We start from the raw sequence: 24,278 nt of genomic DNA, 5'->3' as shown, positions 1-24,278 counted from the left end.
TGAAAGAGCCTGTTTTTCAGATTAACATGTCGGCACTTAACGGAGATCTGAACTCTAAGTTCGGAAGTCTCAATGTCAATGCAGCAGTCTTTGTTCCCTCATGGGCCTCTCCATCGAGCACAGCTGCACCACAGCATCCAACCGACATGGCCAATTCACAGGTAAACAAACTCAAACTCAGAGACTTTTTTCATGTTTTTTTAATTTCTGTCATCCAATCGTGAAAAGACGGTCCTTCCATCCATTGTTCTGCCATTCTGTGTCTGCGCAAAAGTGCTCCTCAAAATATTAGGCATCGTTAATGAATGCTTATGACGTTTTCATTATAATCGTTCTCAAGATTTATTAACTTTACTTTTGGTTTTGGTTTAAATTATTTGTTAGTATTGAAACTCGTGCTGTTGATAAAAATTTTCTGATTTTATTTCGTCGTTTGCTTCGACTTTCGTTTGCTTCCAAAAGTTCATAGAAATTTGAATTTGCTTGTATTGCGCCCTTTGTTTTTTCTTGCTCGTGATTTTTGGAGCATCTCTAGTTTTCATGAAACTTCAAATTTCGATTGATGGTTGTTAAATATAGTTATTAATTGAACTCAAACGAAGGTTATTAAACGGACTCAAACAATTATATAAGTCCTGTGGTCTTTGTTATGCGATTTTTCGCTTGACCGAATTTTTGTCTGACCCATTTGACCTCTTGTCCTCAAAAACGACATATAGTCCCTAAGATTCCACAAAACTGTTTTGAGGAGACAATTTCAGCGTGTGAGGGGGGTAGTTCTTAGTCTTATAAGTTTGCCCTCACCCCCGTCAGTCACCCAACTTGTTTTGAGGATCTCTTCGCATAATTGTGCCGGCTGTTTTTCTTTAAAAATTGTTTTTCGCTTTCTTTTTCTTTAAAAATTGTTTTTTTTCTGCATAATTTTTGTCCGCTGCTTTTTTTAAATTTGCTTTTCTCTCTTTCACAAATGCTGGAATTAAAAATTGTGTTTTACTGCTTTAAAAACTTTTTCATTTTGTTTGATTCGCATGATCTTTCATTTCATTTGATTGGCACAAATCTAATTAATTTATCGAACGAAGTTGGAAACAATTAATGTGTTCGTGTGTGTTCTTTTGTTTTTTTTTTTCAAATTTTTCTCTTGATTTTATCTAACCTGTTCTTTTGCCTTGTTTGAGTGATTAACTTTTTCTCCAGAAGAAACGGGATAAACTAGTAGCCCGAGGGCATGAAGTCGCTGTCGTTTTCTCAAAACATTAGTAAGCTTTGAATGTGTTCGATTCGTCGATCCTGTTTAGGAAGTAAAATGTCTTGGTATGATGGCTTTTTTAAATTTGCCCCTCGGACTTTTTACCCCCTCCCACTTTCTTTACTTTACCATATACTTACTACCCATTGCGGTCAGCCTCGTTAAGTGTAAACTATGTACTCCCCCCCCCCCCCCCCAAACCTACTGTCGTTCGAAAGACATTCGACGGACGATAGTCGATAATGTTCATGCAATGTGTATCATTCAGCTTATGCTCTAATTAATTGCTCTTGAACGCAGTTCATAGCAATTATTGTAAACGTGTGTGTCTTTTTTTTATGCAAAATTTTCGCTTGACGGTTTTGACTTTTCGAGTGACTTTTACGCCCTTGACTTTTTGCATTTCGCGTGATCTAAAATTCTCTCTCAATCACAATTTCAAGCAGCTGAACTCAATTGGCGGCAATTTAATACTAAAAGTCAAATAAAAAGTGCGCCGAAACTGGTGTCATTTTTTTACTTTAAATCTTAATAGTGGTATATGTTAACCTCTAATATGGTTATTTGAAGCCCACTATAGAACTTCTTAGTCCCATTTAGGCTACCCCTCCCCCCCCCCCGACTGAAGCAGGCTGCAATTGATTAGAGCTCCCACTAGTCGTTCAAGAGCAATTCTTCCGATGTTTAGTCGGTTATGTTTTATCATGATACTTAAGTTAAAATGCACTTGCAGTTTTCTTAGTTTTACTTCGTTTTTTATAACTGCAAAGCTGTAAGCGGAGAGAAGCTATATTGCGGTGTCCTTTGGTTTTTGTCGTCTGACGCTTTTTTCGTTCTACGTTTGTTCACACCGCAAAACTGAAGCCAATTTTTCTGAATGAGGTTTTCCTCTCATTAACTGCATTTGCGCGCGTGACGCCATTTCACTCTAGCAAAAATTTTATTGAAGGTAAAATATTAATAGTAAAATATTAATAAAATTTTATAAAATTTTATTAATGCCATTACCGGGCTTCAACATGAGAGCTTCAAGGCCATTACAGTGATTTAATTTGAGAAAATAAAAGTTAGGCACATTTTACTTTTTAGAAAACTTCCTCTATACTTTTACAAAAATTTATAAAATTTTTTATTAAAATACAGAATTTTGACTGCGTTCATTTCTTTTAGTATTGAATCGGAGAAACAGGTTACGACCGGCAAGCATTAAGTCGGTAAACATTTCTTTTAGAGCCTTGCACCATAATAGTGTCTAAGTATGCAATTCAAAATTCATGGTGTGATGGGCGGTTTTAAAGATTTTGACTCCCCCCATCCCCCACCCATTCCCACTCGTCTACTCTCCACCTCATTCCTTCCGTTACCTCGCACGCTCAACTCATCTCGCACTTCCCTCGCTCCGCCCTACACCCCTTCCATTCACCTCAATTAAGCTGAAGCTGGTCTCCCCAAGCCCCAGCTACCTACTAACGAAGTCAACCGCTCGCCAGTCGTTCGAGAAGAATTCTACCGACGTTACTTGTTTTAATCTGTTATTTAATAATATTCGTTAAAACTACAATTGATAAAGTTAGTCGTGTATTTTCCGCATCAAAATTTCTTGCTATAATTTTGATCTTGTTGCAAAAACTCAAAACGTTATTTGTTTACCAAACTACTGATTAATTGCTCTCCGAAAAAAAATTGTGGTAGTTATCTGAATTGTTCATACGGTACAATGAAGAGTTCGTTTTCTAGGGCTTTATGAAGAGATGGTGAGTTTTCTATCATCTTCTATAATTCAAGGAGGTTGAATTGTATTGGGTCTTTTTTAAGATCTGTTCACGCATTTTGATGGTTTTGGGGTCGACTTGGGATATTGATTTTGGTCACGCCGAAACATGAAGAGGATCGAAAAAGCGAGTGGCAATTTCATTCTGACTTTCACTTTTATTTTGGGGGATCGGGTCATTTTTCAATGTGTTAAAGTTCTGTGCTGGTCATTTCGTTCGAGGTCGCGTTTTATGCAATGAACGATCCTTGATTTGTCGTTCAGTACTTATCTGGTATGCTCTTTAATTGCACTCCAACCAAGTTTGTAGTAATGAGATTAGCCCTGTCGTTGGTTGCTTAGCAGTTCTCTTAAGTTCTTACTAGTTTTGTAGTATGTGGTTCACCAGAACTTCTGATTAGACTTATATTTATGGTGCGAAAACGAATTCTTGGGCTTTTTTGAAAGGTCTTTGTTTTTTATAAAGGTCTGTTTTTTAAAGGTCTTCATTTTTTGTGTTTTTTTAATTTATTTCAGTGAAATTTATCGTAAGAGATTAAAAAGTAATTCGACTTTGAACTTAGTTTTGATTTCAGGTTTAAGTTTGTACGAAGCTTCGGTTTCTTCTGAACGTTTCGCCGGAGCCAGTTTATTCAGGACTTGAACTTAGACTCCTTATATTGACTTCTGTTTTGAATTTTTTGGCTTGAATATCGAGGAAATTTTAGTCTTGTTCTAATGTAAATTCAGTAGTACGGAAAATCGCCTAAAAAGACCAGCAGGACTAACACGAGTGCAAGAAATTGTGTTTGAGAGCCATTAAAAATATCAACTTGAATAAAAAAATTACGCGATTACTACTCAAATTTGATGAACTTTATACAAACTGGTAAACAAAAAGATACATATGGCTTAAGCATCACAAGTCCTATCCATGCTAGTCCTGCTGGTCTTTTTATGCGTTTTTCCGTACTGCTGACTTTCGCCAGATCGTTTGAATGTTTGTCCTCAAAACTTCATATACAGGCAACGTCCTGAAAGCATTAAGTTGCACTTCATTGTCGAATTTGCGACACCCCTCTACTTCATTAAGTTGTTAAGCAGTTCTCTTAGAGCCTTACGGCTTACTAGTATCAAATTATAAGTATGCGATACATCATCGAAACTGGTGAGGAGACACACATACTGGGTTTGAAAAGGTTTTACTCCCCTCCACTCGTCCACCCCCCCCCCCCCCCCCACACACACACACACACACACCATCTCCCCATTCCCTCGTACACCCATCTACATTCCACCCGTAACACCGCAAGCATGACCTTCCTCTGTGTTTTTTCACACTCTCCACCGCACCACATCCCTCTTTCAAGCTTATTTTAGCCTCCCTAAGCACCAGCTAGCTACGGACAAAGCAATTCGCCTTGTTTTGCTTGAAGACTCCGTATACTGCAGCTAGCTACTGACAAAACGGTCCGTATTTTTTTCCGTGAAGAAAATTGATTGTTATAAATCAAACAAGGAAGCAGAAGTTGATAGATAGGGCAATTATCACAGAATTAAGTCAATGATTGAAAAAATAATATTTGAAATTTTTCAGACAAAATTTATGAAGTTGTGACCTAAAGTTGCTGTACCTAGTTGTTTGAAGTTATGAGGCATCGTGTAGAAAATCTTGTGTTATGTGGAGAAGTTGTAATTGGATTTTGATTTGTTGGTTCTTCATTCCTTTTCCTTGGTTTCCACTGTATATACATGAAACTAACCTTATCGCACTAAGTCTTGAGAATAATTGTTTTGGAGTCACAACTGGTGTAGATTTCTTATGAAAATGATATCAGATTTTGATTTTGTTTTTCAAGTTTTTTTTTCAAAATTATCTTTATAACGAACGAAATAGCTTTTTACTTTGTTTATAAACAAGTCGGTTGATGCGAAGTAAAATTCTGCTTCGAGAAGATTTCGGAATCTTGAAGCTATATTTCTTTGTTTTTTATTTTGTCAAACAAATATTTACTTCGCTTCGTCAATTTTGCCGGCTTTAACATTTTGTCGGAAATCTTCTTGAATTCTCTAGGCTAGTTTTATTCTTCGCTCGTTCTGCTCGGTGTTTTTTAAACAGCGGTTGCTTAGCAAAGCAATCTAAAATAGAGTCAAATCAAAATAAGAAATAAAATTTTAAAATGATAAGCCCATAACGCCCAGTTTTGATGACCGTATCTGCTAGGTATGATTTTGAATCAGTAAAGATAAAAAATAACATGGTAATTACTGAAATGATATATAAAACATATCATGTAGGTATCTATCTAATAAAGATTTTATTTTTTTTGAACTGATAACAACAATAAATATATAGATAGGAACAGCACACACCAGGAGCTAAATTTGAATGCACGCTACGTCAATTGGCCGAATTGAATTTGGTCTGAGTCCTTGAATTTTTTTTCCAAAAAAACTGAGCCTTGTATCTTTTTTTGACAGTCCCAGAAGATTTTGACAATGTTTCATTCGACTTGGAAATTTCATTATAATATCTTACACCACTATTGATTACACCGTATTCAAGGTATTGTGATCTAGCGACAATTTTATTGGTTAATTTTCTTGACCAATTGTAAAAATAAAAGTTTGCCGTTGGAAGTGGGATGCCAGAATTATTTTTAAATGCTTGCTTGCGATATTTGAAAATTTGTCGAGTGTATAGTGCAACCCTATATTGTATTAACAATCGAACAGGTAATATGTTATTAAAGTTTAAGGTCGTGAGATGAATCATACTTTCTACGATTGTAGCAAGCTTTGACAGCCCAATTTAATTTCGACAGCCCAAGATTGTAGAAAAATTTCAATACTTGATTTATGAAGTACCCGGTCACCTGGTTTTGGAATATCATTCCGACTGATTTGTTTTAAAAAGTCTTGTTTTGATAAAAGGTTAATGGGGTGGCAGTTAATGGATCAGTCCCCCCTCCCGATGATTGGGACAAAATGGAAGAGGACGACAATGGCACAACACAGCAGGAGCAACCGCAGACACAAACAACTGATAAACAACAACCGCAACTATCATTTTCAGACGCACAAAACGGCATCCATCCAGTCGAACCAGCAGGCGACAGGTAAGGAATTCTGCTTTGCACCAATGTTAGCTTGAAAAACGATCTTGCATGTTTGAAATCAGCCACCTTCGTGTGCATGTTTTAATTGGATCGAGCCTCGATTCTTGGAAAGGATTTGATTGAGTTTTTTGTTTAAAGAACTAACTTATCTGCTAAACTACGGTAATGGACAAGCTTTTGATAGTTCTGCAATTTTGAATTGGGCATAAGTCTGAACATTGTAAATGTGGCTTAAAGTTTTTTAATTGCTCTCGAACGAAATTTGAAGCAATTAATGTAAACGTGTTTTTTCATGCGTTTTTTTCTAAAGTTTTAACTTGAGCGTTTTCTTCTAAAACATTCTTTCGATTTCTCTTGAGTGACTTTTTCACGCTTGACTTCTTAATTTTTGCGTGATCTAATTTACTCTTATTCAGAAATTAAGTCTGCAGCTAAAACAAAAGTAATTGTAAGATAGGAAATTACAAGGGGCGAAGGCCCGAGTGGTTGATGTTTCGGTCTAGCTAGCCAGAGTTCGAGGGTGTGAATCCCTCCCTAGTCATTTTTTTTGCACCGATGATGTCGTTCGAGAGCAATTTGTCCTACGTTAGTCGGTATACCTTTATTTCTGTTCATAAAAAGTTTGAAGCTGCGAAGTTTGAAACAATTATTGAGAACATGTTGGTCTTTTTTAATGCAAAACTTGCACTCGACCGATTTGACTTTTCGAGTGCGTTTTTTGCCCTTGACTATTTCGTTTTGCGTGATCTAAATATCTCTCTAATTCACAGGTTTATTCAGCTGTACTCAATTGGCGGTAGTTCACTACTAAAAGTCAAATGAAAAGTACATTGGTACAATTTTATTAGTGATTACAGTGGGGTATAATAGCCTCTAATGATGTCATTTGAAGCCCCTAATTGAATTCAGTTATCCCCCTGTCTGAAGCAGGCTTTAATAGATTGCAGATCCCACAAGTCTTTCCAGAGCGATTCTTCCGACGATATACGGTTCAGTTAAGAAATAAAGTTAATTAACTTTTTAAGTATAAGGAAGTTACCTTATGGATAATTGTTAGTGTCTATGCTGATTAGAAAAGTTTTGAATTAATTGTGAATTGTTCTGATTATCCGTGGAATCGTTTTATGGAAAATGTTTGCTTGACCGTTTTTTAAATGTATGAAAAGTACGCTCTAATGATGTTAGAAGCAATTATTGTAATTGTTTTTGTCTTTTCGCTTGACTGTTTTGACTTTTCGAGGGGCTTTTTTGCCCTTGACTTTTTTGTTTTACGTGATCTAAATTTCTTTAATTAACAAATGTCTGCAGTTGAACTAAAGTGGCGGCAGTTCACTGAAAATCAGATGAAAAGTTCGCCAAAGTTGGTGTAATTTTTTTTTCACTTTAAATTTTATTAGTTGTTCACCCTTAGTTCCACCCGACTGAAGCAGAATGCAATAGATTTGAGTTCCCAATAGTCGTTCGAAAGCAATTATTCCGACGTTAGTCAGTAATATTTGATTAAATTTTTCTGCTATTTAATTATGTTTTGCATTTTGCTGATTTTTTTTAGTGTTAATTTGGTCATTTGATTTGGTACGGCTTTTTTGGTATCACATTTTTGTAAAATTTAAAAGTTGGAAAAAACCTCTGCAGTTTTTTTTCGCTTTCTGTGTTTGTGATTTAATTGTATTTTAATTTGATATATTTGCGTGCAAAAAAAATGCAAGCAGAAAATCGCTGTGAAACAAAGACGTCGAGGGTTTTATTCGGTTTTTGTCTGCTCTTTTTTATTATTTTTAATAGTTTGCCTGCCAAGTGACCAGTTTTTTTAATGAACGATATATGATAGCCTCACTAACATTGCCTGTTGGGTATAATAGATTTGAAGTGAACAATTTTCAAGATTTGATAGATTTTGCTGTGCTCGTTTTTAACGAAAGTTTCTCCCCGTGTTTGTTTCAAATTGTTTAATCAATTAAGTAAGTAATTCGTTAAAGTCTGATTCAAGTTTACTGGTGTGTTTGGAGTGTTCTGGTTGTTTTTTGCAGGAAGTACTATTTGTTTAGGCGGCGTTGTAAGCAGAAGTGAAACTGGTTCGTTAAACAGGCGGATCATTTTTTTTGCTGACCCAAAGAGTTTTTTGTTCATGCGCTGCGTCGAGTGAATGGCTTTTCGAGTGTCAACAGTTTTTTGCGACCGGTAGGTGCATGCAGCTTAACTTTTTTCAGTTGTTTCTTCGTCAGTTTGGCTAATTTGTTTAGCATGTCGTAAGATTTTTAGCTGAAAAATGTTCTTTTTTATTGAGGCGGCTCTAGCTTACCCGCTGCCTTTGATATTAAAAGGTCAATATTGGCTAAAATTTCCAATTTTTTCAGGTAATAAAATCATTTCTGAGTCGTATAATCGATGTCAATAATGGATGTTATTGTTTTTCATTCTGGAATTTGGGCGTGAGATGGTTTTCCTTTTTTCTATTATTTTTCATATACTTAACAGATTTGGGAATTCTTTAATAATTCTCCGTTTTTGGTTTTATTTATTGTAATAAGATTTTAAATGAATCATCGGGGGTTGGGTTTTTGACGTATTGATAGCGCAATTGTTATTTGGGGCGCGCTTAAATTTTAAGTTTTTGCAATTTCAATGTTGAAAATAAATCAATTTTAGGGCAATAGATTTCTTTGATTTGGTAGTTTCAATTTAGTTTGCAACGCTAGCTCAATAAAGAGAGGCGAAACACTGAAAACTACCCATTGTTATTTGGACCTATTTGCTTAAAATTGAACAAATATATGGTTCATAATTGCAATATTGAAAAGCAATTCAAAGTTTTGGCAATAAGTTTTGTTGTCTGAGTTGTTTCAAGACTACAAAAGATTTACCTGTTTTTCTGTTCTTTTTTAATATTCTGATTTTTGTTTGAAAGTTAACTTTCTTTAAATATGCGTCCCTAATTGTATTCAGTTTTGGCTGTTTTGAAAATTGATATCTATCGTGGACTCAAATAGTTTTACCGTTACTAGCTCTTAACGATTTTTCACAAGATTTTTGCCGTTTTTGATTGGATTGTCTCGATTTTTTGTTTGCTTTCAAATGCATACGATGTATTGTAATTCCATGATTTTTTTTTTTCAATTTTTATTGACAAAAAGGATCTATTCTGTTTCGCCCCCAGTTACAAATTATGTTATATGGCACGTTACTATGTAAAAAATAGTACGTGCGCCTGGGGGAGCGTAAAAGAATACGAGCCCACTAAGCAAAAACAAAATAGATCCGACAAAAATATATATATTGTTGAGCAAATCTTGGGAGCTAATTTTAGGTATTAGACGTACTGTTTTAAGTGATTTAGACGTACTGAATTTTACTTTGTATCCGTTGTGTTTTGATTCAAGAGAGATTTTTCTACTAAAATAGTTTTGTCCGTGATTTTTTGGCTCTATCCAGACTCATTTTCAGTTTTCTTATGGTGGTTTGCAAAGGTTGATTTCTATAATTTTGTTGTACTTCAATCGGTTTTCTATGAGTTTTCTCTCTTAAGCGCTCCTATCTGCCTTAAGCATTCCGGCATGCTTAGTCTCTGAAAAAATGATGAGATGTTGGTTATAAAAACAGGAACTAGCCAAGTCAGTTTCTTTCGAGTTTGTCCGTCTTAAGAGGTTGGACAGTCTTACATGATTAACAGATGTTCAAGGTTTTCTAGTAATAACTTTTATCTCATTGTTGCCAAATTTTACTTAGCTATCTGTTGTTTTTTTCAGAAGAACGTTTTATTCCTACGAATTCAGTATATTTGCATTTTAAACATGGTTCCGCAATGTAATTGTTTAAAAAAGATTTTGCTTGCTCGTATAATTCAATGATGAGATTTCTCTTTACAATTAATGCAGCTATTTTTTCAATTTTTTGTTGGTTATGTGGATGCAGCAAGATGATTGTGGCCAAAATATTAGCTTCAGAAAGATCACTTCCCGTAGAAAACATTGGTTTTCGCTTTAAATACGTCCACTTTTGGTTCTCAGATTCGCTTATTGATCGATTCTTTCTTTTTAATTGCTCTCGTAGAGAACCAATTATTGTAACAGGCTACTGTTAATACAATGCAGACTGAAAGCCTAATGATGCTCCGCTGCGATTACGCAGAAACACATTTATTTACTATTAATTGCTCTTGAACGAAGTTCATAGCAATTATTGTAAACGTGTGTCTTATTTCTGCAAAGTTTTCACTTGACCGTTTTGACTTTTCGAGTGACTTTTACGCCCATGACATTGCGTTTCGCAGGATCTAAAATTCTCTCTCAATCAAAATTTCAAGCAGGTGAAATTGGCGGCAATTTAATATTGAAAGTCAAATGAAAAGTGCGCCGAAACTGGTGTCATTCTTCTCTTTAAATCTTAATAGTTGTATATGTTCCCCTCTAATGTGGTTAGTTGAAGCCAACTATTGAACTTTTTAGTCCCATTTAGGCTCCCCGACCCGATTGAAGCAGGCTGCAATTGATTAGAGCTCCCGCTAGTCGTTTGAGAGCAATTCTTCCGACGTCAGTCGGTTATATTTTGATTTACTAACTAACTATCATCAATAATGATCATCTGACTAACTTCTGATTGGTGAATTCATTGCTCAGTTGATTTGTTTCGATGAATGTGTTTTTGAGGTTTAGTAGTTTTGTTCGGTAAATTTCCGGTTTTGTTCCGGCTAAGTCCTTATTTGGTTCCGGCTAAATCCATTTTTATTACCATATGGCGTTGCGGGCCTTTCAAATTAGCCTCTATTTACTCATGCAAATGTTTGTCTGAATTGCGTGCGTGACATATTTTGCACACATTTGGAATGAGAGTTTTGGGATCCATTCTGCCAGCTAGTGGGAATATAACTTTTATGCCCCCAGGAGCAGGTGCTATTTTTACGTGGTAATGTGCTATATATTGCCAAGTTTAATAAGATCAATTGAGGACATCTCAAGCTAATTGAATGTTATCCGAGTGCAGCTTTAGAGTGAGTGCATTAATCTAACTCAATTTCAGATGTCATAAAAACATTGTTAATTCCTCTAATGCAGATAAAAATTAAATGCAAATGGTAAAGAGGCAATGCACAGTCAAGAATATATCATTGTAAAATTGAGAAAAAAACATTAAATTAGTTGTTTGAAGAACTGGACCTTACATGAGTAATAGCAAGCTTAAAATTTTTTATACAATATTTACGTACAGCGTGAATATTTACAGTGTAACTAAAAATTAAAATCGAATGCTTTCAATGACATCTTGTATTTGAATTACTTTTGGGTACTTCAAAAATTCTTTCTAAAATGTTCTTTCAATTCGTTTTTCAAGGTGCTCTCGAAATCTTTTTAAGTCTGATATTAGGAGGCGAACTATTAAAAATTGGAATGGCTTGTGCGACAAAAGAATCAGCAAAAAACTTATTGTTTTTATATCAAACATAACTTTCTTTGACCTGTTATGTTTTATTCTCATGGTAGGGAGAATTTCATTTTTATATGCTGGTTGCTGAGGAAGCGAAAAAAATAAATTGCGCAACGATACTTTAAGAGAAATGAAACTGGTAGGCTTTTGTTACAAAGTTTGAGATCTGTGGACCGATCGCTTTTTTTTCTATCAAAACACGTTTTAATTCCCCAATTCAATTGTTTTTCCAAAGTTGCGATTAAAGTTTTTTGCAATCTCACCTATATCAACAGTTTGTATAAAACAGTCTGCTGCTCTATGAAGCTATAGTAGATATAATCTGACTATCTGCCAGCCTTGTTTCATGACAAATTGCTCGTATTACAGAATCAAAGGAGAATAAGAAAATGAGTGACAATGCATGCGCAAAAAATCAAAAATCTTTCTTGCAATCACCCTTAATTTAGAAAACTAGAATTGTTGTTTTAAATGGATAAGTATTTCCAATAAATTCAAAAAAGTTACACTAGTTGAGTAAATAAACTACTGTCACAATTGCACAATTGTTCTAGCAAGCAGATTGAAACAGAAGTTAAATCAAAATCAACTGAAGTTACCATGGACACGACTCCCGGCCCTCCTGTTGTGACCGCACCATCCACTAAAAAGAAAGCGGAACCCGTAAAAGAAAATCTGGCGCCAGTCAAAGAACACCTGAATTTGGTATTCGTCGGACACGTTGATGCAGGAAAATCGACACTGGGAGGCCAAATCATGTACCTTACAGGAGAAGTTGACCAGAGAACTCTGGAGAAGTACCAGAGGGATGCCAAGGAGCAAAATCGAGAATCCTGGGCTCTTTCGTGGGCTCTGGACACAAATACGGAGGAACGTGAAAAGGGCAAAACGGTGGATGTTGGTCGAGCAAGTTTTGCGACTGATGTGAAAACTTTTACAATTCTTGATGCACCTGGACATCGGAGTTACGTGCCTAATATGATTGGTGGTGCTGCACAGGCAGATGTGGCCGTTCTTGTCATCTCAGCCAGAAAGGGCGAATTCGAAACTGGGTTTGAGAAAGGAGGACAAACCCGTGAACACACCATGTTGATCAAAACTGCAGGTGTTAAATACGTTGTGGTTGCTATAAACAAAATGGATGACCCCACTGTAGAATGGAGCGTGGAAAGATACGAAGAAATTGTGAACAAATTGTCGCCGTTTTTGAAGAAGTCTGGCTTTAAGAAGGAAGATGTGCATTTTCTGCCTATTTCGGGTCTCACTGGAGTTTTCATCAAGGACGTTCCATCACCCAACCCATTTCCATATTACTCTGGGCCTTCTCTCCTATCTTTTTTGGACAATTTACCAAAGGTGCTTCGGATGGACGGTCCTCTAAGGTAAGGGCGAAACATGAACTAGCTTTCTAGCTCAGCAAAAATTATCATTTGCTTTACTCAATATGTTGCTAACATTTGCTTTGATTCATAAACTAAACCCATAAAATAATTATACTACACTCAATACCTCTTCGCGCTAAGTCAATAATTGATTATGGTATCCTAACGGAAATGTTTCAAAAACCGACCTACAGTCAAACGAATAAGCAGGAGTTTTTTCGGAAAAACTGTTGGGACACAGATAGAGAAGAAGCAATCAAATACAAAATTTATTCAGTACATGAGCTGTAGAACATGCAAATTTCTAAGAAACTTTTAATAAGATAACAAATATTTAACCTGAGAAACTTCTGAGCATAAATGGGCTTCGCCTAAGAACAACGAGAACAGCAGCGAACATAAGTGTCCATGGAAATTTTGGGTCTTTCACAATTTAGCTAACCACGAAATTATAGCCCCCATTATGGTATAATTACAATGATGGGGGGATATATATATATATATATATATATATATATATACATATATATATATATATATATATATATATATATATATATATATATATATATATATATATAAATTGGAATTGGAGCCAACTTCTTATATTTGAGTGGCCAAACAATATCTGAGATGGGGGTGGGGTTGTGAACTGGGATAGCCCTTCTTTATGCTATTTTGCAAAACAAAGTTTTTTTTACAACAAAATTGCTTTAAAGCGATGAGCTCATAATCGACCAATCAGAGCACGGGATACATTTTGCGCTACCGGCGTCCTCCGGCAGTCAGCAATAATTGTGCGCTGCTTTCGAGTGAATTAAATTTGTAGGTTGCCGATAGCTGGCAAGTACAAAGATATGGGTGTGGTGATCTGTGGGAAGATAGAGAGTGGATACATTTCTACAACCAAGGGCAAGTCTGAGATGCTGCTGATGCCTACTCGGAAGGAGGTGGGGGTGCTGAGCATATTTGCTGACAAGGAGGAGACAGACATCGCATACACTGGCGAGAATGTCGAAGTCAAACTAAAAGGTATCTTTGAAAATAGAAAGCTACATGGCATTAAAGAGTGGAATATCTGTAGCAACTATTGAGATCTTTTCGGTTTTTAATTTTCTCAAACGAAGTTTGCGGCAGTTATATTAGTCCTGCTGGTCTTATACAATTTTTTGTACTACCAACTCGTCTAACCATAAGACTTTGCGTCCTCAAAAATAGGATAAAGACCGACCATTTGTTTGAGAGCTATTCGCCCGACGTTGGTCGGTTATGTTTTAGTTTTTAATAGCCGCGAAGCGATAGCGGCTATTATTGGGGATATCGTGATTTTTTGGAGTGTGGAATTCGTCGTCTCCATCAATGATTCTTACGACCTGACTTCTTGGAATTAACTTTTAGTGACTTCTACTGCTTTGCAGTTAAAATTTGTGTACGTGACGTCATGTGTTCTGCTATTATGTCAATTGCGTAACTTAACTCACTCAAAAAATGAACTCGCTTAATGAACTTTAAATTTTATGAACATTTACTAATTAAAGTTTTTCTTTTTGTTTAAAATCTTTCAAGTGACGTATTATACGCTGCCGGTTTTTAAAAAAATATCAGTATTTTTTTTTAGTTTTGCAATTAGTATTTGAACTTATTGCTGTCTTATCACTAAACCTCATTAATGACTGGTTTCATCGATTGATAATGAGGAATTAGGGCAATTACTTAAAGGCATGAGTACTTAGAAGCCGTTTTCGATTTTGAACGTCTTTAAAAAGTAAATCTGATTTTGTAGTCTGGCTGGACATCTAACACGGCTTATTTTTTGGCAGGTCAAAGCTAAATGAGTTTTTCGGATTGTAATTCAGGACTTGTCCTGCTATGCTTTTTAATAAGTCGTCTCCATCTATCATTCTCGGGACCCTTTTTCAATTTCAGTGACTTCTACTGCTTTGCAGAGAAAATTTGTTTGCGTGACGGCATTTGTTCTGCTTTTAGGTCAATTACGTGATCTCACTCAAGAAAATGACTTCCGAAATCACTTAATGAACTTTACGAACGTTTACTAGATAAAGATCAATTGTGTGCATCCAAGTAGTGCCAAACGTGAATACCCTTATTCTTGAGTATAGAGTCTGAAGTTTTTGATATTAAATTCGTAAAAGCTCTTGGGATTTTTTCCTTGTGGAACGTACGTGTCTCATAAAAATGACAGTCAGAATCTAACTCAAAACGTCTAGTGGTCTATTAAAGGACTGGTGGTCAATTTGTCTATCTTATTTCTTTTGTTGTTTCAATTCCATAAAAGGCCACAAGCGTCTCGCGGCCATTTTCCGGCAATCTGCCGGCTATTTTTTAAAATTTCTCTCAAACGAAGTTTAGTCCTGCGGTCTTTTTATTGCATTTTTTGCGTAACCAATTTTTGTCTGACCCTTTAACTTTTCGTCCTCAAAAACGCGATAAACATGTTACGCCTACAGGGCATTAAGCTCTCTCAGCTTTTGAGCTTACTAGACACACACACACTTCACCGTCGCCCCAATCCCTACCCATGCACATTGTTCTTCCCACTAAGATAATCGATATAAGATTCAAATAAGATATCAGAGCGAAGCGAAAAAGTCCAGATTTGGAATGCAAACCGAGGACAATTTTTACCCTTTCGATTCTCTAAATGAGTTACGCTCAAATCATAGTTCTCTTGGCGACAAATGTTCTTTTTCTAATATTGCGTTAATGCAAAGTACTCAAACTACGGCTTAATTTACGTAGGCGGTCGCTAATGAACCATTCCTCATATATGTACAATTGAAACATCTAGTTTTAAAGAGGTTGAAATCTATATCGGGCAGGTATGTTAAAAGGCAAGCTTGACCACTTCAACCTTGCTTGGGAGCAATCTGTCAGACATCACGTAGTTAAAATTTTTGTCTTGCGTTCTAGCGGTATTACTGATTCATTTTTATTGTAAGATTTAATAATCCTGGATAATTTTTAATAATCCTGGATAATTAGTAAATGGCAATGGCAAGGCTGTTATTGGTCTATTTGCGGGTTTTTTACAATCCGAAGGATTTGGATTGCAGTGAGGCCATTTTGTAAGATATGTTTACACCTTTTGACCTTTCGCACTTTTTTGACATTTTCTCGTCAATGAGAAGTGAAGAGTGGAGATTTTAGTCAAGATAGAGTAGTAAAGGGAGCGAAAAGGCAGGTATTTTTAAAGCACAAGCGTTTTTAATCTGTTTTTTAAAATAGAGTGAGAATTTGTGTTTCGAATGAGAAAATTATTTGTTCACTAGCTAAATTTAAAGCTATTTCTTGATTTCTTTCTCTTGACGATGCAACTACCACGAATTCTAATGGGTCTTGGTTGCATTTTTTGGATCCCTCAGTGGACAGTTAATGGTTTTTGACTTGGAGTTCTTTGTTTTCAAAGAAATGTTAGTGCATTTTTTGTTTCGCACGTATCTGTTGGTAGTTTTAACTTTTAATGTCGTTAGTGACAGTTCCCATTGGTTTTCTAATAAAAATAAACAATTTTATTTAATGTTTTGGCTGAGTGCGTAATTAATAGCCGCCCTCATCTTCTCAGCTGGCTATTATGGCCCTATTTGGTCAAATAAAATTGTCACAGCTTGTTCAACATTTTGCTTCTTTTTGGCTTCTCTAGGCTAGTTGAATTCTTCGCGCATTCTGCTCAAAGTGCTTTGAAGAAGCGACAGTTTAGCAAAACAATCTATAATTGAAGGACTCAGTATCGAAATCAAAAATGGAAACGGGATAAAGCCCAATTTTAGATGCCCGCCACCTAAAATTTTTGTCTTAGTTACCATCTCAAAGTCTTAATTACCATCTCGATTGCTTATTGGTATTGAAAAGTAGTTCGCAGTTTTCAAATGTTCTTTTTAATATCCGCGAAGCGATAGCGGCTATTATTGGGTACATCGTGGTTTTTTTTTACAATTCAAAGGATTTGAATTGTATTGGGGCGGTTTTTTTTTAAAGATCTGTTCACACATTTTCATGATTTTTGAAGTCAAATTGGAGTAGTGATTTTGGTCACGCCGAAACAGGAAATGGAGCGAAAAAGCGAGTGGTTTTGCGGCGTGAAATTTTTTTGCTCTAAATTTTTACAATAGAGTGAGAAAATGGTGTTTGAAGATAAATTCGCTTTCTCGCTAGTGGTTTTTTGTTCACATGCGGCAATTTCACTTTAATGTTTACTGTTTTTTGAATTGGGTTTTTCTGGATGGTTTTCCCAATGAATTCATAGTCCGTTCTAGGTCAAGTTTTCTGTTTAGTCAATGAAAATTCTTTGAATTGTACGTCAGGACTTGTCCTGCTATGTTTTTTTTTAATTCGTGGTCTCCATCGATGATTCTTCCGACCTGACTTCTTGGAATTAACTTTTTCAATAATGACTTCAGTGACTTCTACCGCTCTGCAGTTAAAATTTTTGTGCGTGACGTCATTTGTTCTGCTTTAAGCTCGATTGCATGACGTACCTCACTAAAAAATGACTTCTGAACTCACTTAATGAAATTTTAAATTTTATAAACATTTACTAATTAAAGATCAATAGTGTGCATCTAAGTAGTGCCAAACTTATATGCCCTAATTCTTGAGTGTTAGTCCTGAGTTTTTGATTTTGAATATCAATTTTGAAAAGGCGCTTCTGGAGCTTTTTCCTTATAGACCGTATGTGTCATAAAACTGACAGTCCGAATCTAACCCAAAAAGTTTAGTGGTCTATTAAAGGACTAGTGGTCGATCTGTCTATCTTATTTCTTTAGTTGTTACAATTTATGGAAGGCCACAAGCGTCTATTGCGGCTATTTCCCGGCAATCTGCCGGCTATGTTACAAAACTCTATTTTCATTTGCAAGCGGGGTTTTGGAAATCAATGTCGGGCATTTTTTTATTTTCCGGTAATCTGCCGGGAATGTTTTTATGAATTTTTTTTGAAAATATTAGTGTTTTGCTCGTATTTGGTGATCTTTCTATTGTCTTCTCACACGGTCGCTTTCATGAAATGTCCCATTGAGTTTTTGATAAGACACATTGGAAACTTTTTATTGTGTGCAGATGATAGCCGACAATTTTACGACTTTGACAGTTGATTTTTAATAGCCGCACAGCGATAGCTGGGGCTATTATTGGCCTTCTCTTGGTTTTTTTATTTCGTCGTCATGATTTTTGTTACGACCATATGACGTCACAGCCACTTTTTGTTCATTCGTTCATGCAATTTTAACTGAATTGCATGTGTGACGTCATTTTTCGCTCTTAGTGGAGCGAGTTTTTTGTTCATGCGCGTGATTAAATTTTTGGTCACACTTGACTTACTCACTCTCAAAAATGACTTCCTCACTTTGAAATTGACTTTTATTTACTTTAATTCAAAGAGATAAGGTCAAATGGGTGTGTGTCACTCTAAATGAAGGTTATTTGTGATCAGCTAATAGAGGCAGCAATAACTTATACAGATTTTTAATCAAAATATAACAGATCAGCCTTCAATGAAACGGCGAATTTTTTTGGTCTGTCTCTTTTACTGTTTTTTTAGACCGCCGATCTACGAATCTATTGCGGCTATTTTCTGGCAATATGCCAGCTATGTTTATAAATTAGTAAATTTTGCCTTTTACTTTTTATCGCGAGGATAGTGAGCTATTATTGGCATTTTCTTGATTTTTGCCTTTTTGTTACGACCCAATGACGTTATGCTCACTTAAAATCTGCCTTTGTTTATTCATGTAGGTCGCAAGTGACTAACCCTAACCTCAAAAATGAGTTTCCTCGATCAAGTTTTTTTTTCACTTGAATTGACAGAGATAAGGGTAACTGGGTACGTCGCCCTAGCTGAAGATCGTTTGATGGCAAGTATTAGAAACGACACATAAGTTGTACAATATACAGACATGCCAGCAGTAACGGTGAAAACTGAAAATTTTCGTTATAGCTTTTGAACGAAGTTTTAAGCAATAATTGTAAACGTGTGTCTTCTATGCCAAATTTTTTCTTGACCGTTTTATTCTAGAACATCCTTTTGATTTCAATTTCTTTTTTCCTGAGTGATTTTAATTGAGAAATTAAGTCTAATGCTAAGATAAAACGGATTGTGAGAGATGACTAAACATAGCCCGTGTATCTTAGTGGTTAATGTCCGAGAATCAGTGGCAAGTCGCGGGTTCGGACCGCTCCCTAGTCAGCAGATTTTACATCATGAAAGATCCTCTATCCTATGACCCCTTCCAAATTTTCCCTAGACGTTTTCTGACGTTAGTCGGTTTTTATTCCCTTTGGGACTAGATGTCTGCAAAACTATCGCGACTATCTTCTGGCAATCTGCCAGCAATTTTTTTTTAGTTTATAACCTAGTCTCAGTAATAGTATTGGTCCCATTGGTTTCCTAATGAAGAATAAATGAGCCTATTAAATGTTTAATTGCTCTTGAACGACGAAGTTCATAGCAAGTATTGCAAGCGTATTGGTCTTTTCTATGAAAATTTTTTGCTTGACCATTTTGTGCTTTTCTGTTAGAACATTCTTTGACTTCTCAAGTGACTTTTTCACGCTTTTGTTCTTCATTTTTGAGTGATCTCTATTGCTCTCACGCCGAAGTAAAGCTTGCTGCTAATATAAAATCGGTTGCAGCATAGAAGAATGAAGGGCCTGATAGCTGAGTGGGCAGTGCTTCTGGATAGGGATGGGTAGGTCAATGGTTCGAATCTTGGCGTGGTCAAATGTTTTTCCACCCGCCTATCGTTCGAGAGCAATTCTTTGACATTAGTCGGTTTATATTTTCAGTCTACAGCTGGTTGTTTTTAATAGCTGCGATACCTGGTCGGAACTATTATTGGCCTCTGCTTGGTTTTTAACTTAATTGTGAAGATTTGCGCCGACCATTTGACGCCAGGCCCACTTCAAATCTGCCTTTCGTTTAATCATTTATTGAATTTCGACGTAATTTTTCACCCGTAACGGAACCATACTTTTCGTTCTTTCGTGTGATTACGTTTTATTCAAAAATGCCTCAACTTCGTTTACTCGAATTGACTGAGATAAGGTCAACTGACGATGTCACTATAATTGACGTTCATTTGAGCAACGTAAAATGAAGCAACACATAAGTTAGACAATTTAGAGACATTTCGGCAATTAGTAATGAAAAACGTGAAGTTTTTCTTGTCTATTTTTCTTTCTTTTTGAGACTGCAGGTCTACGAAGCTTTCGCAGATATCCTCTAGAGATCTGCCAGCTATGCATGCAATTTTATCACTTAGTCTTAGTAAAGATGGGTCCTATTGATTTTCTAATAAAGATTAAATGAATCTATTTTATGTTTTCAGTTAATGGCTAAAGGTTTTCAATGGCTGCAATAGCAATAGCTGAGCGGAGCTATTATATCTGTTTCCATTGTATTTAATAGCCGCAAAGCGATTGCTGAGGCTATTATAGGCCGTCTCTTGAATTTTTACAATCCAAGAATTGGATTGCAGGTGCCAATAAATCTCCTCTATGGTTTGATATCACGAAGTTGATATTTATTGTCATTATTCAAGTTTTTCCAGCTCTAGAGGCCAGGGAGCGTCCTCTAAGGTTTGATAATAGGTTACTGAAAGTTTTTTTATTGGCAATGGGATGCTTTTCAACATTTCAGTATCACAAATTTTAGCAATTTTTTGTACAACTCGCATTTATTTTTTTGAAAATTTGTCATTTTATTTGTTCGAGCTCCAGGGGCCAAGGAACTTCCTCCAGGGTTTTATAATGTACTGAATAGTTTCTAGTGACAATGGAATTTTTTAATAGCCGCCCTCATCTTCTCAGCCGGCTATTATAGCGCTCCTATTTTTTTTTTTTACTTCGTCGAATAAAAAAATGTTTCGCTTTACCTCATTTTGCCGCCTTTTCAACATTTTGCGTGAAATCTTTTTGACTTCTCTAGGCTAGTTTCTCTCTTCTCTCATTCTGCTAAAAGTGATTTTGAACATCAGTTGCTCAGCAAAGCAATTCAAAATGAACAGAGTCAGTATAAAAAATTGAAGTCAGAAGTAGAAACGGGATAAACCCATAAAGCCCAATTTTAGATGCCCGCTAATTGAACGTCGTTCCTATAAGTCTTAGTTACCATCTCTAATGCTTATTGGTATTGATAGTAGCCCCTGTAGCCTCTCTCTAAAACAGAAGTATGTTCAACCACGAAAAGTCATCAAAATAAATTGGACTTAAAAAAATGTTTTTGCACAAAAATCTTTTTTTTTCAATATCTTCTGTTATTTCAATCCCAATCATGCTTATTGGAATCAACGGCGGCTATTTTCCGGCAATCTGCCGGGTATGTTTTAAACATTTTAAAGTAACAAATTTTAGCACATTTTTTTTATAAAACTTAGTTTTTTGGGATTTTTTTTCAAAGTTTGTTATTTTTTGATTTTATCTAGCACCAGGGGCCACCGAACCTCCCCTGGGGTTTAAAAATAGCTGATTGCAAAGTTGGTAGGTTCAATGGAAGGATATTCAACGTTTTATTATCACGCATTTTGCAAATCTTGTGACAAAGTTTGAAGTTTTTTCAAGATTTGTGTTACGGCCATATGGCGTCACAGTCGCATCAAATCTCCTTTTTGTTCAATTGTCCATGTAATTTTAACGTGAATTGCGTGTGACGTGCTTTTTCACTCTTATCGGAGCATTTTTTTATCATTGGCGTGATAATGTTTTTGTACATACGTGACTTAACCTAACTCTCAAAAATTACTTCCTCATTCTGAATTTGACTTCTCTTCAATTTAATTCAAAGAGATAAGGTTGAGTTAATGTGTGTCACTCTAATTGAATGTTATTTGAGGGCAGCCAATACCGTGATGAAGTTTTTGGCCACGCGAGACTTACTTCACTCTCAGAAATTACTTTTAAGCTAATTTTTGTTAACGTCTCACCGGGAGCGCCCTACATGAGTTGAACAACGAGTTCTTTGTCAAGTGGCGTGATGAAGTTTTTGGCCCCACGAGACTCACTTAACTCGAGATTATTTTCACAACTCTCAAGCTAATTTTTGCTAACTTTAAGCTGAAGGAGGCAGTCAACACAGTATATCTAGCACCTCTAAACCCGAGTCGCTTGAAAACTACCCCAGCACCCCCGCCCGCCCCCTCATGTTAGCAGCAGCATTCCTAAGCCCGGGCTGGCTATTATCGAATCTGGCTATTATCGAAGGACGTTTGAGAGCAATTCCACCGGCTTTAGTCAGTTATGTTACAAATTTTTCTGAAGTTTGTAAATCAGCATTTAGTAAAAAAGACAGCAGGTCTACAGCCATTGTCGCTATTTTCTGGCAACCTGTCAGTTATGTAGCTTGTGTTTCTTCATAAATAATGAGTGAGGTTTTCTCTCGCTTTATAGCCTCAGTAGTTGAATGTTATTTTGGGTTTTTAATAACGAAATGGTGAACCTATTTAATCAACTTGATTTTTAGTTGACTAATTATTTATTATTATATTTTTCAATTTGCCCTTATTTGTTGTTCTTTCTGATGTCTGCTCACTTCATCTCCTTTTTTTAGAGGTGTCGTCGGCTTTTTATTCCGAAAAAAATTGACACATTTTATATTTTGCAGTTTATAGTTTTCATGCTCAAACACCACCTAAAAATGTTGACAGCCGGGTTATATTTTTCGTTTGCTTGGATTGTGATTCCGTTCTTGTCCTGCTATGTTTGTTTAATTCGTCGTCTTCCCAATTTTTGTTACGACCATTTGGTCATGCCCCAAGAAGGTAAAATTAGGCCTTTTCTGTAAATTGTTGTTTGGTAGCTGAATTTGTGTGCGTGACGTCATTAGTCAGTATTGATATGAGTTTTTAGGTCGATCGTGTAATAGATTTTTGATCAATTTATGACATGATGCACTCAAGAAAATGCCTTCTGTACTCTTAATAAATCTAAATTGTGGAGGCGAAACCTGACTAGATCGGGTTTTTACTATGTTTTCAAAATCAGAATAGAATGTGAAAGCAGGATCTCATTTTTGTGGCTAGCAATTTTCTCATTAATCGTTTTTAACTACGGACCTCAACGGGCTATTTCGTGGCTATCATCATGTTAACAATTTAAAACTCAGTTGTATTTAAATCGTTTTAATACGTAGGTATCGAAGAAGAGGAGATCTCGAATGGCTTTATGCTGTGTGACAAGAGTGACGTTTGCCACGTGGCCAAAAAGTTTGAGGCCCAGATCCACATTGTGGACTACGATTCCATCATCTGTCCCGGATTCACATGCATGATGCACTGTCACACGGCCATAGAGGAGGTCGTATTCAAGGGTTTCCTCGCCACCATTGACAAAAAGACTGGCAAAAAGTCTACCGCCAGACCAAGGTAACAACGCGTTCCTTGAGCAACTAATGCGTATTTTTTGCACTGATAAGGGTGTGTGTGAACTTATAATGGGTGGGACTAGCCACTACAAAGTTCAGTTCCATTACAAGGGAGTTTAAAGATAGTCTCAATGCACGGGGAAAGGAAACCAATCTCAGTTGCGTTAGCTATCAAATAATGAGCAGACAGTTCTAACTTTATCAGAGAGATGCTATTTTTGCTGTAGGTTTGTGAGACAAGACGAAATAGTCGTAGCTGTGATGCAAGCTAGTCGTCCCGTGTGCCTCGAGATGTTCAGTCAGTTTCCCCAAATGGGCAGATTCACACTTCGATCCAATGACAAAACCATCGCCATGGGCAGAGTCGAACGCCTCGCCTCCAAGACTCAAGGGTCCAGTGGGACTTCTTCCTCTTCATCGGCCAACGCTTCAAACAGCACCTCAGACTCTCATGTTGCCTCTAGCAGCAACTCATCTTCAGCAGCTAATTAGAATTTGTGCAGTTTACTCTAAGCTCCCAATGACAAATTTCGGAAAGTTCTAATAACTGAGTTGTTTTGAGTCCTTTTAGCGTTAGAATTGGGAGCTTAGATGGAGATGACCGTACAAGTTGCCTGTGCGATTTTACAGCGACTTGTGTGAGGATATTTGGATTTGTAATGAGATATCTAAGGTGCCGTGATTTTTGTGATGGTTTGTTTGATTATGATCAGAAGAATGCACGCGGTTGAATAGTTTGTTTCATCTGCTGCACTTTGGAAGTGGACGCTTCGAAATTGTCTGCATAATTATCAATTTTCAGTTAATTTTACGCTTTATCTCGCTAGATTGGATAATTTAAGCGTTTTATCAGCAACCCATTTTCTGCTAGACTGAACTTGGCGGTTTTCGATATAGGTCTATTCGGTTGAAAGTTTTGCTATTTTCGACGAGCATAGCTCAAAAATTTCCATAAGCGACGTGCGCGGAGGCCCTGGAAACTTTG

General features: G+C 36.3%; 1 protein-coding gene across 1 annotated transcript; it reads left to right on the top strand.

Moving 5' to 3' along the window:
- LOC142358552 (eukaryotic peptide chain release factor GTP-binding subunit ERF3A-like) lies at window positions 1–24,149 on the top strand. Its single transcript, XM_075409944.1, has 6 exons — window positions 1–161; window positions 5,934–6,118; window positions 12,094–12,921; window positions 13,751–13,953; window positions 23,063–23,294; window positions 23,521–24,149. The coding sequence occupies exons 1-6, from the start codon at window positions 27–29 to the stop codon at window positions 23,783–23,785; spliced, it is 1,848 nt and encodes a 615-aa protein (XP_075266059.1). The 5' UTR covers window positions 1–26; the 3' UTR covers window positions 23,786–24,149.
- The last annotated feature ends 129 nt before the right edge of the window (window positions 24,150–24,278 follow it).

The sequence above is a fragment of the Convolutriloba macropyga genome, chromosome 2 (assembly GCF_964194025.1).
Source record: "Convolutriloba macropyga chromosome 2, txConMacr16.3, whole genome shotgun sequence".
Classification (NCBI taxonomy): Eukaryota; Metazoa; Xenacoelomorpha; order Acoela; family Convolutidae; genus Convolutriloba; species Convolutriloba macropyga.
The sequence above is the reverse complement of the archived record's forward strand: the minus strand, read 5'-3'. Positions and strand labels throughout refer to the sequence as shown.

Excerpts from the sequence above, each read along its gene's own strand:
- LOC142358552 (XM_075409944.1), top strand. The coding sequence starts at position 27 with ATGTCGGCACTTAACGGAGATCTGAACTCTAAGTTCGGAAGTCTCAAT. Across the intron at positions 162-5,933 it reads CCGACATGGCCAATTCACAG|GTTAATGGGGTGGCAGTTAA; the intron begins GTAAACAAACTC and ends TTTTGATAAAAG. Across the intron at positions 6,119-12,093 it reads GTCGAACCAGCAGGCGACAG|CAAGCAGATTGAAACAGAAG; the intron begins GTAAGGAATTCT and ends CAATTGTTCTAG.